Raw genomic sequence first — 20,404 nt, forward strand, 5'->3', positions numbered from 1 at the left:
AGGTCTAGCATGCTCTTGTTGATCTCTCCAAACGCTGCTGTCTTCTTCTTCTTAGGAGGGAATCAGACCAGGTGATACCACCAGTACTTTCTGTGGCACTCCAAACTACATAGCCCCTGAGATCCTGAGAGGGGAAGACTATGGTGAGTACAGGAGCGGTGTAAAGGGTTCACAAACCATTACAAACTAATATGTGCTGTCTAACAACATTCATGTTATACATGTGAATGTGTTTAACTGGTCCAAATGTGCTCCTGTGCTACCTCGTTAAGTATGCATGAGGTATGTATGTATATAATACAGCAGGTTCCCAGTAACTCCTGCATGTGTGACATTTTCTGTGTGTTTAAATCCCTTTCTAACGTTAGCCGTGTGTCAGTCTGTCCACACTGCAGTATGTCGTGTTGTGTGTCTGTACATGTGCAGAGCCATGTAGTGTACCAAGCACCACAGAGACATGACCTCTGTTCTCAGCTCTCAGCCCTGGTTTGTAACTTATTGATCGTTTCTGAGCAGAGCACAGCTGCCAGATGCACAACAGTGTGTTGATGTCACACCCAGTCTGAATGTGATGTGATGTTCCTCCCAGGCTTCAGTGTGGACTGGTGGGCTTTGGGCGTGCTGATGTTTGAGATGATGGCTGGAAGGTCCCCGTTCGACATCATCACTGACAATCCTGACATGAACACAGAGGAGTACCTCTTTCAGGGTGAGCCAGACCAATGATCAATACCAATACTGACTGTTAGACTCAAGCCTGTTGCTTAAGGAGATATCACTGATCATCATCAATAATGAGTCAGTCTGCAGACTACATGGAGCTTTTACAGGGCGAGGAAATCTAATCCGCACTTTGGCTTTTTTAATTCTTTCAACTTAAAGACTCTAAAATAAAAAAGGGCTGGGTGAGTTTGAATATTATCTTATAGTGAAATGAACAGGATTGATGCCCTGCTGCAAACACGTGCACTGATGTGTGTGAACGAGCCACACAGAGAGCCATTGTTGTGGTTCCAGTTTTAGTCTTGGACCACAAGCTCTCCTCTTATGTTCGCCGCTGTGTCGTAGCCTGGAGCCCGCTCTCTCCGTGGCTTCCTCCACTGACGCAGGCCGGAGACCACGCCCCTTACACAACGTGTGCAATCACACTGAGGCTACTGTAGAGGTTCATGAGCATGTTTACTGACACGCTGTGTCATAATCAGGAGGTGTAAATCTGATGGGCGGCGGTTACTTTTAAAGCGTCATGAAACAAAACGAGTGGGAGTGGAGTTTTATCTGGAACTGAAGATCTCATCATCTGTTAGAAAAAAATGAGTAAGGTGCACATCCTGTCCATTTGTAAGAGTCAGGGGCACACGAGAGCTTCCTCCTGTAGCTGCTCACAGTCGCTCATTTACAGTTTGACTGTTGAGTCTAAATCTGAAGCTTTTTGTTTTGACGTCCCAGCCACTCCGTTCCAAATCATTTCTAACTGAAACTGTTTGGGTGAAGAAGATCTATGTCAAGTCAAACCAGTGCAGCACACGCAAAACACCAAGAGAAGCTGCAGAGTCAGACATGTTTTCATGCAGTTTAGATACAAATGATAGGACTGCAATCATGTTAAAGTAATCTTCCATCCATTATAATCTTATTTACAGTATTTCAGTTTGTGATTTTTATCTCTTAAAGAGGTGTTAGTTACTTCCCTCCGATGCTCACACCTGATTGCATTTCTCTTCCTGTAAGGATAAGGACGTTTCCAAGTGGAACAAAAGGATTAGCATTCAGAGACTGACATGCTTTCATACATCACAGTGTCATCATCCAGCAGTGCTCAGCAGTAAAGCTGTAGCAAACACACATACAGAGTACTTTTAAAAAGCAACAAGTTCTTTGCACGTTTTCAGATGTGCGAGTCCTCATTTTACATCTATATATATATATCACTGCAACGTAAACCTGTTACTCACACTGGTACCTGCTCACACACTCAGCATCATGCTGCTGCTTTCACTCTTCTTCATGGCCTGCAGCACGTCTGCTGTCCTCATTAGAAGAACTGAAGTACACACAATGACAGCACTCAGAATACCCACTGCTTGTTACTGAACTGTGCACAACTTAAACTTTGGTGCCTAATGAAGTGATCCACAGTCAGTCTGGTCATTAATCTCCACATCCAGACAGAGCAGAGTGCTTCATCATGGTGGAGTTTTAACAGATCTTTACAGTGTCCCAGATGACAAGTAGAAGAAGTAGAAGTCAGCAGAAAATAACCTCGGTGTGATCACATGTTTATAATAGAGAAACCTCAGGAACTTCTACTTGCATGTGTTTCCTCGAGCCATATGGTCTCTTTACATAGCACGAAGCCACCCAGACTGTCCTCTGTGACAGAAATTCCTCCATACTACACACTGTGTCAAAGGAGCATAGTGCAGCACCACAGCTAGCATCTGTCACCAGTACCGTCCTCCTGGCGGCCTTACCGGTACAGCAGCAGGTTCCTGGATCAATGCCTGCCAATGGAAACCAACCCTTCACTATAGGAGCTCCCAGCCATATGCCGCCTAGCTAGACCCTGAGCCAGGCCTTACTCTGGGTATCTGTGCACCACATGCTAACCCTGGAGCTTTAGATAGACACTCAGAAACATTTGATTCAGGAATCAGCCACAAGGCTGTATTCACAGCTAACATGTACAAGAACTGAATGTAATGGTTAAATCTAAACCTCAGCCACCTGTAAAGCTTGCACTTTACTTTTATAGCTGAAGTGAAAATAAAATGGGCAGGCTAATACAGCAGACTATCTGTCTGTTAAAACTGGCCAATAGCAGCCACCCCCATGTCAGCTAGGCTCCAGCTGGCATTCATCAGCCTTCTCAACTCATTGTTATGTAGCAATATCTAAAATTTCTTCAGCTGGGCTTTCTCCTTTACACTGAAAGGAGGCGTCATGGTTTAAGACTGGCTTCAGAAAGAAAACTGTGTATACCAACAGGACAAATGACATCAAACCTTGTTTATATACAGTGATAAATGATGTAGTCTACCTTCATGATATAACAACAATTTCTTTCTGAAAAACCAGTTACCAGTAAACACATCCATGTTTGAAGCAGGTCGGCTGAACAGTTGCCAAGATTAAAAGATTATTAATATGTAAACACAGTGACAGAAATCAATCAGGCGTAACATTATGACCACTGACAGATGAGGTGAACAACACTGGTTATCTCTCTGTCATGGCACTGATATGTTACTGGGAACAATTAAACATTTTCCCAAAAGGTTGATTCTGTTCATCTGGACATTCTCAGTGGGAGAAACGTTTCCTCATCATCAGGTGACTTCTTCAGTCTCAGCTGACTGCAGGTTTCCAACCATATAAACAGGACATTTGCACAATGACTGAAACCAGCAGCACTGATTAACAATGGGCTGGGAGGTCAGTTTATTATCATTAATATGCAAATTGATCAAAACCCACTGATCAATGTCCATGAGTCCCACTCACAGAGAGTTGGGGAATGGCTGCAATCACAGCATTGTCAGATGGTGACAGATGGACCCTTAGGGCCCCTCCTCCATTCAGAGATGGTCTTTCCCTTTTCACGTAAATGGCCTCTTTCTTAAAAAGTATATGTATAAACCAGAAATGTTGATTGTTGGTAATGTTTATATTTCTTTCTAGTCAGCACCAGCAATTATTTGATTTTGCTGACATGTTTTGTTTCTCTTAGCTCCGTGGTTGCCAGGGCGACCACAAGCTGGTTTACTCCTAGTGTCGGTTCCAAGCCTCAATAAATATGGAGGGTTGCATCAGGAAGGGCACCCTGCCAAAGCAAACACGTCTGCCATCAGAGATGACATTTCCATACCTGGATTAAAGACTGCCGTTGATGCTGTTGGCCAACAGGGTGCCAGTGGGTAGGTGCTACTGTTGGCACATGTTGACTTTGGGGAAATGCTCCAATCAGCTCCATGCTAATTTGCTCAGATGGACCCTCCACCTGTTGCAAAGGCTGCAGTGGCATTCAGGTCAGGATGCTCACAACGACCCCCTGAATGTGCGGCCAATGAAACTGGCCCGTTATTCTTGCCAAGGTTTTGTCATAAACATAATGATTGCGTTGTAATGAGCTTTCCCAGTAGCCTTTAGGCACTAGCAACTGGGAGTTCTCCTCTTCTCTCTAAGTGTCATGGCTCACCTGAAACTACCTGTCTGATTGTTTCTACTACAGCTGACCATCAACTTTAATCACCTGGTCAAAGGCACAGCACCACAGAGCAGTATCAGATAAATAAGACTTTATTTTATAGATGCACAACAGGACAACTTTCATTTGTATACACCAGATCTGCAGTTCAGAGCATCAGCACATCTCAAGGTCAACTTTAGTGTCAGTTCTGTAATATCTACACAGGATAAGCTCCTTAAGGGCTCTGCTGTTGTGATTCTGTGCTACATAAATAAAACTTGAGTTAAGTGGAACATCGAGCTAGTAAAATAACCGTCTTTCTAGTCGTGGTGTGGATTGGTGGGACACACAAAACACAGCTCTCCTCTTTTTCTCTCGGTGTTTGCCTTGTCCTGGGTGCAGGAGTCTTTTGGGTTTAAGAGAAACTGGATCTCAGTTGTTGAGTGTTCGTGCACACTGGTTTAAAATACTAATAAAATGGGTGAATAGCATGTTTAAAAAGGAGCTGTGATGCAGTTCTTCATCTCTGGATTTGGGTTTTGAGGGAGAAACAGTTTTTACTGCATTTTGTTCTTGTTAGCTGTTGGAGTCTCAAGGCTATTAGTAGACCACAAAAAGTGTGAGAGAGAGAATAGAATAGTGTCCTCTGCATCTCCGCCCTTTCTCTGCCTCCCACGCAGCAGACACAGTCACCCACAGGCAGGTTGGACTGTGAATCATTCCTCCCTCCTCACGATTGTCCTTTTAATTCACTCGCTCTCTCTTTTGTTGCCGTCCTTCTTTTTGCCAACAGTTATTCTTGAGAAGCCCATTCGGATCCCAAGGTCTCTGTCGGTGAAAGCTGCCGGCGTGCTCAAGGGCTTTCTAAACAAGGTGAGACAGTCACTCCCATAAGCACCCTCTCCTCCTGCGTGCACTCTGCAGCTCACTGTGTGGGATCGTGGCCCAGAGCATGGGCTATGCTACAGCGTAGGCCTCTGTGTTTAGTTCTGAGTGGACGGTTGTGCCTCTGTTATTTTAGTATTTACACAGTACAACAAAGGATATGTGGTAATCCAGTCCAGGGTTTCTCGGCACCGGGGTCAGGACCGTGCTGGATCACTCGACTTGGAAGAACAACAACATAGGCTGCTACTCCTGCGAGACTGGTTGTTTCTTATTGTTCAAAGTGAATGATAAAAAGTGTGAAAGTGACACAGTAATCAGATTACTGCTGGGATAAGCAGCACTTTCTCACATGTAACACTGACAGGAACTAGTCCACCTCAGACCCACTCTGATGAGTAAAACATCCAGCATGATTTCATTTAGAGAGCTGCCTACACATTAGCAGCACACATGATAACAGTGAAAGCACTAAAATATAAGCTGAACTATTCGCACCGACGTCTTTGGACCAGGCTGCTGCTGCTTAAAGGCTGGCACCTCTGTCAGACCAAGAAAACTGAATGTAGTGACTTCCTGTCAGTGCGCCCCAGGGTGGCTGTGGCTACAACGTAGCTTGCCATCACCAGTGTGTGAATGTGTGCGTGAATGGGTGAATGACTGGATATGTAAAGCGCTTTGGGGTCCTTAGGGACTAGTAAAGCGCTATATAAATACAGGCCATTTACCAGGCCATTTTTCCTTTCACATGCTTTTTAAGAACAACATCGTGTCTGTGCACTAAGTACAAGGCTAAAGCCAGGAGTGAAAGCAGGGACACCACAGACCCACTGCCAGTCTGGCCTGAGGCTGACACATAGTGACAGACATGCTCACATTCACACCTGCAGGCAATTTAGAATCTCCCATTAACCTTTTCCTTTTAGCCAGAGCACCCAGCAACAGTACGTGCAACCTCCAGGCAGGAAAGAAGGCCTCAGATAAAACCACAGCTGTTTCAGCACAGCTTTACCTTATTTAATAAGTTAGGACAGGGTTAGCTTACCATAGCTCCAGCAGGGTCTTATATATTAACACGGATACAGGAATTTGTCTGTTTTTTAAATAAGTGATATTTAAAATGATTGTGTAAGCAGAGTGTGCAGAGTTCACAATGGAAAATTCAATTCAGTTTAATTTATACAGCATCAAATTAAACAACAGTCTCCTTACTTTATACTATAAGGTCGACCCTACAATAATGCATACAGAGAAAAACCCAACAATCATATGACCCCCTGTGAGCAAGCACTTTGGCGACAGTGGGAAGGAAAAACTCCCTTTTAACAGGAAGAAACCTCCGACAGAACCAGGCTCAGGGAGGGGCGGGGCCATCTGCTGTGACCGGTTGGGGATGAGGCAAGGATGGCAGGACAGCAAACACGCTGTGGAAGAGAGACAGAGATTAATAACAAGGATGATTCAGCAGAAAGTCTGTATATTTTTACATAAAAGACAACGTGCACAGTAAACTGGTCAAGCATAACCCTGGATTACCATGCTTTATAAATGCAGACCATTTATCATCTACTCTGTATAAGAGCTCATCTGAGAGCCATATTGTTACACAGTTTATTTTGACATGTTAGGCCATCTCTGATAAAAGCTAATTCCCTTGGGACCAGAGTCAGGGGTGTACACACCAAAACACCTGAAAAACCAGGTGCTCTACTGCAAACGTCCAGATGAGATCCCTACACAGCACTTATTGTTTGAACCTGAGATGCTTTGGTTGCAGTGATGCAGAATAGCAGAAATAAATGTGTTGTAAGCACATGAAACTTTCATTTGGTACAAGCTGCACTGTGGACTACAAGTAAGAGCTGATGACTGTAGTTTCTTCCCTCTGCTGTGATTGCAGAGCTGGATAAAAAGTGTCCGTGATGAATGCATCACTTTACTGTGCGATATTTAGACAACAAGAAAAACCATGTGCACAGAAGACAAAGGCAAAGGTGTCTTTGGTTAAAGACCAGCAGTGACACTATAACAGTGCTGTTAACACAAACATAAAGTCACATAGACAGTTTGTGTGTGTGCAGTTTGCACCTCTATGAAGCGCCTTGAGGGGACTTTTGTTGTGATTTGGCGCTATATAAATAAAATTGAATTGAATTGTACAAAACAACGACCGTTACTGCATTTGAGCCTCTGGTTTCGTGTTTTCAATGTCCTGCCTCTGAGACAGCCTCTGTTTAAACCTCTGTATGTCACCTGCATGTTTACTGTGATGAGCAGAGCACAGGGAGGCTCTGCCACATGTACACATACCTTTGTAGTACTTGGCAGTCATTTCATGTACAATTCAACATTTAAATGATAATAAAATATAATAATTGATCTTTTTCATCATGCTCCAGGCATTTCTTACAGTATGTGTACTACAGCAGCTTCTGTTGATGTTCCTGACCAGCTGTTTTGGCTCCAACAGGATCCCAAGGAGCGGCTGGGTTGCCAGGTCCAGACAGGCTTCACAGACATCAAGTCCCACACGTTTTTCCGCAGTATAGACTGGGAACAGGTAAGAACTGAAGTCTGAGTGAAAACGTGTTGCTGTGTATTAAAGTTATTTCATCTTAAACACAAAACACACACTGCAGTCTCACTATGATTTCCAAATGCATGGGCTTGGAAAGATGCAGTAAGGGAACAAATCTACTCAGTTACTGCAGTCCTCTATGACATCACCTGCTACGGCTATCATCAGCATTTTAACTGGAGCTCTTGGACAACTGCTGATTACAGCATGTTGGTAAAGATGCTTTTACTGGTTTGCAGCTTGTCTCACTCTTGCCTTTGGTTTCAGATCAGTTCCTGAGATGGTTAAAACTGTTTTCTCAAGATCAATATAATACATACCTTTCTTCCATCTCAGAGCTGTAATGTGAAATGTTATATAAAAGTACTACAGTCACCAGCCACATGGAGGTGACAAGCCATTGTACTCCGAGTACCAAGGAGTACATGAAGAATGAGATTCCTGTACCGGATCATTCGGGATCCAAGTTAACAATAACTGTGTGTGGTGCTGGGAGAAGCATGCTGGGAGGTGGCAGGAGTATGGACATGGGAATAGGGACTAGTGTGTCACACAGACAGGAGCATGACTTGTTGAGTGTTGTTGGTGTGTGTGCCCCACAAGTTCAGTGTCAGAAGAGAAAGAGGCATACTGGGCTGGATGAAACGGTGGAGAATGGTCAGTTTGCACTATATAAAACTAACTTGAATTGATTGGAGCAGACTTCAGCAGACACCCCAACCGGTCGCAGCAGATGGCCCTGCCCCTCCCTGAGCCTGGTTCTGCCAGAGGTTTCTTCCTGTTAAAAGGGAGTTTTTCCTTCCCACTGTCACCAAAGTGCTTGCTCATAGGGGGTCATATGATTGTTGGGTTTTTCTCTGTATGTATTATTGTGGGGTCTAGCTTACAATATAAAGCACCTCGAGGCGACTGCTGTTGCGATTTGGTGCTGTGTAAATAAAATAGAATAGAATTACAGGTAGGTGAAGGAAACAGGTGATGAGGAGGTTTCTGCTTGTTGTGGAGAGAAATGGAGAAGGACAGATGATAGTAGACAAAAAGGACAGAAATAGCTGCGGTAAACACACATTTTAAGAAGAGGGAGAACAATAAATGACGTATAAGGGTGGAGGAAGGTGCACACAGGTAGACTGTATCTTATGTTGAAAGTGCATTAAGAAAGAGATGGGAGACTGCAAGGAGCAAATCTTCTTAGGCAGCACTGAACGGTCTGTAGGATGAAACCAAGAAGAGGAATAACAAGTGAAGATAAAGCCAAAGATTAAATGATGGAAGCTGAAGAAGGAAAACTGTGTGCAGCTCAGGGAGGAGTGGAGACGGGCTCAGAGTGGTAAGAAAATGTTGCCCGATGACTGGGACAGTATATTGGAAATGATTAGGAAAACTTTCACTTATAAAAACAAAGCCAAAGAATGGAGACAAAAGGTTGGTCCAGGTGAAGCACCTGTGGAGATGTCTAGGAGAAACTACAAATGTAATGTCTGCAGATTTCTTCACAGCTAATGTTTCCCCGTCCCCCCATCTCCGTCTCAGACCCATGCCTGCTCTTCTCCACTGTTCTCAGGAGGGTAATTACACTTTTCTGTTGTCTTAATTTGAGGTTTAACAAACATCTACTATGAAAATGGTGATTTCAGGGAGTTTCCATGCGTGGCTTGAGATAGGAATGGTGTTGCACAATAACCGGGATTCAAATAGAAGCATTCTGTTTGTGGCTGCTTTCATAACTCTGATGAAAACTACATGTGTGCACCTTGAACATACTATTAGATGACATGATGAAAAACGGCAGGTGAAGTGAGAAGTAAAGGCACTTTGGTGGTCACTTCTCTGTGTTAAAATTCCCAACTTTACATTATTGAGAAGCATCTCTGCAGTCTTTACACAAACTAGACCATAATGTCGTTGGAGCGTTTTCCCCCTACAGTATGTAACAGCTAATCCATGTGAGTGCTGGGAATAGAGGCAGCTGTAGCCCGTGTGTTTCACCTCACCTCTGTTAAGAGTCGACCAACCTGTGGTAAGAGCCCTGTGTCTGTGTGTGGTGGCTTTTGGGACAAAACCAGTGCTCGAGACGTCCTAACCAGTGAGCAAACGGTCTCTTAGTTATCTCTGAGGCTCGTTTTAAACACACTTTTTAAAGGTTGAAAGTAAAACGTGTGTGTTGCCTCCTAAAACACAGCCTCAGACAGTTGATCTGGGGGGGTCTACAGCCTGGCATCTGTGAGGGAGAGAGAGCTGTCATATTCTGATTTCATCTCATCAGACTTAATATCATGTGTCTGCTGCATATATGAAGAACGTCAACAATACAGAGGGCACGCTCTCTTGTTTAGGAATGATAATAATACACACACACTCACACACACGCGCAGCATTTGAAACATTAGTATTAGATGCATGTTGTCACACTTCCATGTTTCAGATTATCAAACAAATATTAACATTAGACAAAGATAACAGGAATAAACACAAACTGCAGTTTTTACCGCTCAGCCATAAAAAGGTGTGATGTCATCACCCTCCTGGGTTGGCGGTGATGACGTGAGAACAAGGTGACATTCAGATTTTGAAACTCATACCATTTGTATAAAAAATCTTGAATGAGTCTGAATTTCAGTGACCTCAGCCTCAAGGTCAGAGGTCAAGTTTTCTGAAGCTCTTATGAATGTGATAACTCATGAAGGAAGTCCCCAAGGATATTCAAATGTAAACCGAACATGCAGCTACGTGGAGGCTGCCGGTATTTTGTAACCTAATGTTCACAAACTCACCCTCTGATCAATGCATGGGGGTGTGCATGTAGGGTCAGGGTAAAAAAGTGCTGAGGAACAGGAGACATCACTTGTAAAATGTCTTTGTATGTGTGTACATGAGGCTCGTAGTAAGAAAGAGCCTTGAGAGCTCAAATGAAGTAGCAGTATATATGTACCTAATAACCTAATAATCGGTTACACCGCTGTTGGCAGCAAGAACTACAAACAGCAAGAACTACAAACAGCAAGAACTACAAACAGCAAGAACTACAAACAGTAAGAACTACAAACAAGTGTTTGTGATAACCAGCTGTGGAGAAATTTGGCCCACTTGTCTTTGCAGAATGATTTGAATTGAGCCACACTGGAGGACCTTTGAGCATAAACAGCCTGTTTACGGTCATGCTAAAGCTTCTCACTTGCATCTAAGTTGAGACTTTGACTAGGCCAAAACCTTCCTTTTGTTTTTCTCTTGTTTTGGAGCCATTCAGTGGATTTGCTGGTGTGATCTGGATCATTGCCCTGCTGCATGACCCACGTGCACTGCTGCCTCAGGGCATGAATTGATGGCTGGAAATTTACTCCAGAAATTTCAGGTAGAGAGCAGAATTCATAGTTTCAGTAGTTACTGCATATCATCCAGTACAGCTATGCCATATCACCCATGATAATACCAGTATAAATGTGGATGTGATATAAAAATGTAAATATAGCAGTGCATTTACAGACGAGCCCGGGCATGTCTGAGAGGAAGAGTCAGGATGAAAAGAATCCCTTTTGTTTACTGTATAAATGCTGCTACCATCACACTAACACCGCCATGTTTGACTGTTGGTATGATTTTGTTTTTATGAAATGTTAGTTTTAAAAAAGACGCAAAAGAAAGTTAAACATTGATCAGTCCATGGAATAGTCTTAGGGATCAACAAGATGCTTTTTGGCAAGTATCAGAGCAGCCTTTGAGTTGTTTCTGCACAGGGCAGGAATGCCAGTTTTCCCAGTCTCCTTATTGTTGAATGAACAAACTGACCCTGACTGAGTCATGTGAGGCCTGAAGCTCTGGTCTTGGTTTTTCTGTGGTCTCCTGGAAGAACCGATGATGTGCTTTTTGAGTAATTTTGGTAGGCTGGCCAGTATTCCCAGTTTTCTACATCTTTGGCCTTCACATGGTTCACTCGAGTCCCAAACCCTTACCATGCAGACTGGTGGCTGACGTTTTTCAGCTGTTTCATTGGATGATACATGATACACATGGATGCTGAGGATAGTCTCCAAACAGCAAACACAGCTGTGTTGTCAGTTTCATGTTGGTGCATATGGAAATGTTGATCTCTAAGTATCACATAAAAACAACTATGTATCAGGATATGTTTTAAACTTTTTAAACTCTTAGTGTGTCCGTGTCACGCAAGGACACAGTGGGTGATGTATGGAAGCAGAGCTCCTGAGCAGATTCCACACAGAGCAGAGGGACAGCGAGCTGAGCGAGCTGGAGAGGTAACGCTCTCTGCCCTCAGACCTGTCTCAGGACCTGACAGGCGTGGTGTACCACCACTGTGTTACCACATATTAATATTCATCACATGTTTCCTGAGGGAGTGCTGAGTTTTCTCTCTGTAACACGTCCGTTCTCCACATGCACAGTTCTTTTATTTTAGTCCAAGGCCAAGTGTTAGTCATTAGAAGTAGTGAGCAGCAAAGGCTAACATTTGTGTGTGAAGTTCCAACATTACTGAAGTGTAATGCAAGTGTCCTGTTTCTCAAATCATTTATGCACTATAGAAGTTAGAGAATATGCTTTGTTAAAATCAGACACCATAGGAGCTGCTCGTTGAGTCCAGAGCTCAGTGTGCTGGAAGCAGCAATGCCCCCAGTTTAGTCTAGCGGTGTTCTTGTGGTCTGGAGCTGAGACACTGGAGGATACTGGTGAAGGCTCGGACTGGTTACCATCAGCACGTTTCTGTCCTCTTGACTAAATTGGACAAATTTGAGAGTCTCTTAAAAAATGCCAAGCAGATTCATTTTAAATATGCTGCTGACATGAGACCCAGGTAGGTGCCCAGCTACTGCAGTCATGGTATCACAGCTCCTCCCACATCTCAGCAAAGGTTCGATGAAACACAGAGGGTCACACAGCCGTGGGATCCCTTTGTCTCCGGCTGTGGACCAACAACGCAGCACGTTTCTTTGTGGGACCTTCACTGATAAAAATCAAACCAACAGTAAATGAATGGTGACTGGCCTCCCTGATGTTGTCCTTCTTCTTTTGGAGGATGATGAAGAGGTGAGGGAAACCTGAGAGCAGCACTCAGACAGTGAGCATGGCACGCCGTCACTTTACACGTGTGTGAGAGACATGTCTGACAGCTCGTCACTGACACTAACGGCTGCGCACACACACACACACACACACACACACACACACACACACACGGTGAGTGTTGTGATCTTAGGCACCTGTACAGCTCTGACGTTCACTGACCTCTTTCATCTTCCACTGTGGCCTCAGGGACACTTTTCCCACACTTCAACATGTGTGTAGTACTAATGTTTCAGATCCTGCCTCTGTGTTTGTGTGTGTGTGTGTGGGCTCACTCCAGGCTTTCAGTTCACTTCATTACCAACACACAGTGATTAAGCCTGCCCAGCAACACATCAGAAAGAGTGGGGAAAGTAGGAGGAGAGAGGAGAGCAGTGTAACAAGATAAAAGAATGGAGAATGAGTAAGAAAGATAGAGGCGAGAGGAGAAAGATGGAGACAGGATGTGAGGGGGTGAAACTGACAGAGTGTGTAGGTAGGCGCCGAAAACCTGAAAAAGAAATGAACAAATAGAGAGTGTGTGTGTGTGTGTGTGTGTGTGTGTGTGTGTGTGTGTGTGTGTGTGTGTGTGTGTGGGCAAATTTGATGGATAGAAAAACATACAAAGTGAGTTATTTGGTGTTTATCTGTTTGAAGCTGAAAACACTTTGAACCAATAACATTAGAGAAGAGCATCAACACACACACACACACACACACACACACACACACACACTGGCTGGTTCCCAGTTGTGGTGCTAGGATAGTGATTGTGTATGACCCACCCTGTGATCAGGGTTTTTGTGAGTCCAGGTCCTGAATGTAAGGCCTACAGACACCTGCCTGTCACATCTGTAATCTTCTTCATCTGTAATGTTGTAATGCCCTCCACAGAGTTCCTATGATGGGAAACTGTTTGTAGAGCCTGAAACTGTCTCCTGTATCAGGTTATAAAGACGGTTTTTAATGCAGTAAAGGCGATAATAGACTCATTCTTGGAGAGAAGCTGCAGTTTCTGGCAGGCTTTTGGAAGTCTGGATTTCATATGGTGTCAAATGTTAAACATCGAGATTCACTTGTAGGTACATAACACCAGAAACATCGTGTAAAAGTCTCGGATGATTCAACCTTTACGAGGAGCATCATCATCATTTAGACTCCTCCCATCAACACTGAGCCTGAACCATCTGAACAGTGGTAAGGCTCAGTCAGCCCTCCTCGAGCAGTCCACCTGCTCAGAGTTTTTCAACCACGCCAACACAATTGACGCTCATCACCCTTCCTACACACCACATTTAGCTTCTGTGATTCTCTGTTTTAAATGAGATCCCAGTTGAAAGATCACCATTTTGACTCAGTGGAGGAGAACCAGTATGTGTCACTGATGACACACAGTGGATAAAATGGAAACCGACTGTCTCCAGCAGCAGTGTCTCAGAACACAGATGCTGTGGGTTGTGCGTCCCCACTGATCCAGTGTAGACATTAAAATACTTGAAAATAAGAATAAAACTTTTTGGCAGAATAACTGGAGCCCATGTTCACTGTATGAAGCATGAGGCTGGGCGCACGCCTTGATCTATGACATCACGTAATATGGCCATTGTTTCATGTTCAACATTAAGAAAATGGTACCCATGGTCTGGCTCAGCCTCCAAATCCCAGATGATCACATCTATTTTAGGGCTTCTTTTCACCCAGCTTTCTAAAGAGAAAACGGTGAAACGCAGCATGACGAGCGAAGCTGGGTACCTGTGGTCTTTCTGTGCCCGTCTGACTTCATTGTGTTCTTAGAAAATGTCCTCAGCGCACGTTTGAACAGGATGAGGGACGAATGTGAAACCATGGAAACAAATCAGACAAAAACTCCGGCTGAATCACTCAGGCATAATTATTCTGCTGCCTCAACCTTCTTCGTTCTGTTGTTTGGCTTCATCGCCACACAGAAATACAGCCACACGAGCCCAAGCTTCACTGTTTCACGTCTGGCCAAATGTTGGTACAGATGTGTTAGAATATGTTTGTGCTTTCACGTTACCTGTTCAGTGACATCAGGCTATCACACACTGATGATGGATGTCAAATATGTGACATTGTTTGAGTCTAGTGCCGTTAAGTCCTTGGACTTTTTGGTGATTTTGATTCACACAGAATCACTGACTGGGTTTTGCTCTTTGTCTCGGCCCCTCCCCCCCTCCCCGGGACCAAGTGGACATGTCAGACCCTACCAGGGGCTGTTTCCCTGGATCAGAGGGGACAGATAAACTCCTCCACTGTGGAAATGTGGGGGTGGGGGGTTGGGGTGTCTACACTTGTGAAAATGTGCCTTTTTTATTTGACTTCATGGCTCCACTCTCAGTGAGTAAAAGCAACTGTTATATGTAATACACTTTCTTTGTTTTCACTCAGCTTGAGAAGAAAGAAGTGACGCCGCCCTTCAAACCTCAAATCTCTGATGAATACGGCCTAGAAAACTTTGACACGCAGTTTACTAATGAACCAGTGCAGCTAACACCAGATGATGAGTAAGTACTGCTTTTCAGCTCAAACATGGCTTTCATTAAAGTCAAGCTTATGTGAATAATTTAAAGTTTCATGTGTGGAACTGCACGTCTGTCTTAACGTCAGCATGACTGTTTTGTCGGTACATGATGATAACTCTTTACTGTGATCAGTTACTGCCATCATCAAACACTCAGAAGAACTGTATGGAGGGTTCTCATGGATAACTCCATATTTTTGTTCTTGGACTCCCTTAGAGTAGCTTTGCATGATTCCCAGTTCAGAATAAGTCTTTGTTTTTCTTATACGGAGCATTCAGCGCTGTGTGCAGCAGTGAAACCATAATAATATCACAGCTTAAACACATGTTGCCCTGTGTCTTTGTGGATCATGCCATATGATAGAGGGAGTAACATATGGTTCAAGGCGGGGGTGGGATTACATCGGGGTCAGCTCTGAGCTCCTGTAGTTTGCAGTGGTGATAAACAGCTAGTGAGGTCACAATTTTCCATAGACACTGATGTTCCCAAAGGACAGTGGGATCTGTCAGAGCAGGGAGCAGGATCAATCCGATTCAATTCAGTTTTATTTATACACCTCGCCTCAAGACACTTTATATTGCAAGGTAGACCCTACAATAATACATCAATCATATGAGCAAGCACTTTGGTGAGAGTGGGAAGGCAGGTCTTTATGTCTTTAAGACATTCCTGCAGTTTAACTAATTGGTGTGTGTTACCTGGCTTCATGGATAGATAGAGCTGCGTGTCATCTGCATAGCAGTGAAAATGTATGCTATGTCTTCTAATGATGCTGCCTAAGGGAAGCATGTATAATGTAAACAGAATTGGTCCCAGCACTGAACCCTGTGGAACACCATAACTGACCTTAGTGTGTGAAGAGGACTCTCCATTTACATGTACAAATTGGAGTCTATTAGATAGATATGATACAAACCACTGCAGTGCAGTACCTGTAATACCTACAGCATGTTCTAATCGCTCTAATACAGGTGGATGAGACCGTTGAGAGGTGGAGGTAAGCTCTGGAGAGAGAGGAATGAAAATCAGCAGAATATGTGTGAATGAGACAGAGGCACAGGCAGCTACAAGGAGCAGAGACGGTAGAGGAGTTTAAATACCTGTAGTCAACCATCCAACAACAGACAGGAGAAGAGCATGCAGGCAGAGTGGAGTAGGTGCAGATGAGTGTCATGGGTGGTTTGTAAAAGCAAATATTCAGAAGATGGTAATGAGCTGGAGGTGGGAGAGATTCCCTGGGAATCACCAGGATGGACAGGATTAGAAATGAGTGGATCAGATCAACTGAAAGGAAGAGGAAAGCTGTAAATCCCAGGACTGCTGCTCCTGTGTTTCTCATACAGATGTGCAGTAGCCACTATAGAGGTGTTCAGTGGAGACAACAGTTCATCCTGTCCTGGTCACACAGAGCCTAAAAACAGAGCTCACTCTGTAACGTCACACAAACACCGGGTGGACCATCTTCCCAGCAGCCTCCTGCATCCAATAAAGATTGCCCCCATGTGAGCTTCCAACGTTGGGGGTTTGTTTTGATTAATGCAAACATGCAGCTCCAGGATCTGAGTGGAGCCCTTGTTTAAGGCTGAACTTTGAAGAGAAAAGGCTTAAAGATATTACACAACCACGGACACACTGAAGGAACACATCATCCTGTTTTCCTCTCTGTGTCACTAAATAGATTCCATAAGGCTCTGGCAGCAGATCTATCCCAGCTAATGTTAGAAAACATCATGTTGGTTTGATTCTCGATGCTCCAAAACTTGAATTTCCCCTTCTGAGGATTTATGGAGCTTGTCATCATGATGGCACAAACACAATGCCTTTATGGAACGGTTCACATAAGTCTGAGTTGATAATACAGACAGAGGTGTTTCTGTCTGGCTGTGACAGTTGCATGGTGAACATTAGAGAGCTACTGTGTGGTAAACACTGCTGGGTGTATGACTGAAGCCTCTTACAGGATGGAGTAAGATCTTTGTGCAGTAACAAAAATCTGAGGTCACCAAAACCAAAATATGACAGTGCAGTGTTAAACAAAGTGTCATTGCAGGGTAAGAAACCCTGTCAGCACGTGTGATAGAGCCACAGGTCAGTGGCCTTGGTGACTTGTTTCATGCGTCAGTGTTCACTATGAACGGTTTTCCTGGAGCATGTGCACTGGTAGCTCCAAAAACCAAAACGTGCCCATTGTTTCCCTCCTAATAGCACTGCTCTTCATTACTGTGTTTCCCTCCCTGTTTCCTGTTGGCATCTGTCTTTGTTTTATGTGAATAACATAATGACTATCTGCACTTTCTGAGCTTAATAAGGCCGGTCCAAGCCTGCTGTTACTCAGCACAACTGTTGCTCAGGAGCAGAAGCCGAACTGATAATTAAATCCATTAGGCACCTTTAAATAATGGGATCCCTGCTAGCATGACGACATACTAAGAAGCTTTCTAAAATAATTGGATCTGGCACACTGCTGGACTGTGTGTAATTTTTGTTTGCATGGACATTCAATTTTCAGTTCAGTTTTATTTCTACAGCGCCAAATCACAACAACAGTCGCCTCAAGGCGCTTTATATTGTACAGTAGATCGCACAATAATAGATACAGAGAAAAACCCAACAATCATATGACCCCCTATGAGCAAGCACTTTGGCGACAGTGGGAAGGAAAAACTCCCTTTTAACAGGAAGAAACCTCTGGCAGAACCAGGCTCAGGGAGGGGCGGGGCCATCTACTGTGATTGGTTGGGGTGAGAGAAGGAAGACAGGATAAAGACATGCTGTGGAAGAGAGACAGAGATTAGTAATAAGTATGATTCAGTGCAGAGAGGTCTATTAACATATAGTGAGTGAAGAAGAAACACCCAGTGCATCATGGGAATCCCCGGCAGCCTACACCTATTGCAGCATAACTAAGGGAGGATTCAGGGTCACCTGGTCCAGCCCTAACTATATGCTTTAGCAAAAAGGAAAGTTTGAAGCCTAATCTTGAAAGTAGAGATAGTGTCTGTCTCCTGAATCCAAACTGGAAGCTGGTTCCACAGAAGAGGGGCCTGAAAACTGAAGGACATGTGGGTGTCGGTGGCGTGCTACACACAGCTGTCTGGTCTTGTTTGGGCTGTTTTTGGTCTTTCAGAGTGAAGTTGTAACACGCGTTAAACCGTGTTTAAGAACAATGCGTGCCCACTGCAGCCACCAGCACCACATAGCTCATGTTCCCTCCATATTTCATATACAGTTTATGTGGAATTCAGCAGAAATTTACAAAGTATGGCTGAAAAAATTCTAGATTGTGTAACTCCTGGAGCTGTCCGCCTGCCGGGGACCTGTCTGTCATGGCTTGTGATTATCTGTACCTCCGCAGTGTCTGGACTTGGAATTCACTCCAAAATAAATGACGCCCTTCGTGCTGTCAGTAATTGGTATTATCACTGCAGAGCTGTTGACTGTGCTGCACTTGGCGGCCTTATTACATGCCCATCATGATCTGCACCCACGGCAGATGTCTTTGGGAAGCATCCAGTTTGAAGTTCGTGCTGTTCAGCAGATATCGATGTTCAAAACCAGTCTTGGAGTGGCTGAGCCTCGCAGCTCATTAAGGGGCTGCAACGAGATGTCTCTGAAGCTCATCCCAGCTCGTTTGTGACAGACTTTGCGACGGGAGTCTGCAACTAACTCTTGGGAAGACGATGGTAGAAAAGGTCCAAATGGTGCAGTGGTGAGAAGAGGGAGATGAGTGGGAGGACGGGGTGGGGAGCACGTGACCAGTTGAGCAGCAGAGATAGCAAGTTGGCATCAAAAACTGCAGCACATCAAAAGAAGATGCATGGCTCCTCCCTGTGTCTCGCACTTTATCTCCCCACCCCCTCCACTTCCCTGTTACCAAGGAGAGGGGCTGACGTTGCCCACTCTCGCTAGGAGGGGGTGATGCAAAAGCTCTCCAGTCTCCCCTCTCTCCCACTCACGATGGCTTTGGCAGAAGAAGAAAGGGAAGTGAAAGCCATGAAAGGAGAGAGAAGGGTAAACCCTCCATGTTAGAGATTTACATTGCGACATTAAAAGCCAGGATGGCTGGGGGCCCTCGGCAGCGTGTGAGAGGAGTGCAGGAGAGGCTTTCTGTGCCAGCTCCCTGTCTTAGAAAATGGCCAGGCTCTGCCTGTGCTTAGGAAACGAGGGCTTTGTCTTCACTAGCCTTGATCCTTGGTGATTGATTTCAAGGGCCTGAATATATAGCAGCTAGGACTATAGTACTGCTTTAGTGTGCCTAGTGGCACATCCTCACAGAGCCGATGATGTGTTTGCAGCAGCTCACTTTTTTCATTAAATCCTTTTTTTCCCATTCTTGGATGAACAGGTCTTTCCAGGCTTGTGCAGTCTTAGGCTACGTTCACACTGCAGGTCTTAATGCTCAATTCCGATTTTTTGATCAATCCGATTTTTTTGTCTGCTTGTTCACACTACAAATAAAATGCGACAGCAAACGCTCTCCAGTGTGAACCCTCAAAGCGGCCCACCTGCACAAAAGAAGACGTCACACACAACGCGCTCTGTTTAGACCCAGAGCAAACAGTATTGTTTGACTGATGGCCCTTAATATAAAGACTTCGGACTTTATGTTTCCCAACTTTTGCTTTAAGTTATTTTGTTATTTACATAATAATGTAAATAACCTAATAATGATCCTTACTGCTGTTTTAGAGGAGCGGTGCTTCAAAGGATAATCTGCAGATTTCTGTCAGAATCTGCAGATTATACAGTACAAATAAAATGTTCACGTTGTCTTCCCAACAGTTTCACTGGATGGCCAGGAAGCGTTCACGATGTCTTCTCGGGCGCTTCTCCGGCGCTGATCATTGGCGTCTGTCTCGTGTCAGTGACGTAAAAGACGGATTTAATGCGACATGACCGTTCAAACAGCAGTCGCTTTCTAAAACATCGGATATGTATCGGATTCAGTACCACATACGAAAGTGACCCAGATCGGATTTGAAAATATCGGATTTGTGCCGTTCACACTGTCATACCATGATCGGATACGGGTCGCATAGGAGAAAAAAATCGGATTTGATGCGCTTTCGCCTGCAGTGTGAACGTAGCCTTACTCTTCACTACATTACTTTGCATTCACCGATGCTGCATGTCTGTCTGTGATGTTCACTGGTA

At 44.3% G+C, this 20,404-nt stretch overlaps 1 protein-coding gene across 5 annotated transcripts in view; it reads left to right on the plus strand.

The window, feature by feature from the left end:
* prkcz (protein kinase C, zeta) overlaps nucleotides 1-20,404 on the plus strand; it is a 130,827-nt gene that overhangs the window by 101,183 nt on the left and 9,240 nt on the right. For 4 of the 5 annotated variants that reach the window (XM_019349790.2, XM_005458772.4, XM_005458775.4 and 1 more), the window contains 5 exons: nucleotides 56-143; nucleotides 590-709; nucleotides 4,983-5,062; nucleotides 7,545-7,634; nucleotides 15,117-15,232. In XM_019349790.2, the coding sequence (XP_019205335.1) occupies nucleotides 56-143; nucleotides 590-709; nucleotides 4,983-5,062; nucleotides 7,545-7,634; nucleotides 15,117-15,232 (494 nt within the window). The remainder of the gene's footprint in view (nucleotides 1-55; nucleotides 144-589; nucleotides 710-4,982; nucleotides 5,063-7,544; nucleotides 7,635-15,116; nucleotides 15,233-20,404) is intronic. The other variant, XM_005458774.4, reaches the window with a different exon arrangement.

This window comes from Oreochromis niloticus, linkage group LG20 (assembly GCF_001858045.2).
Source record: "Oreochromis niloticus isolate F11D_XX linkage group LG20, O_niloticus_UMD_NMBU, whole genome shotgun sequence".
Classification (NCBI taxonomy): domain Eukaryota; kingdom Metazoa; phylum Chordata; class Actinopteri; order Cichliformes; family Cichlidae; genus Oreochromis; species Oreochromis niloticus.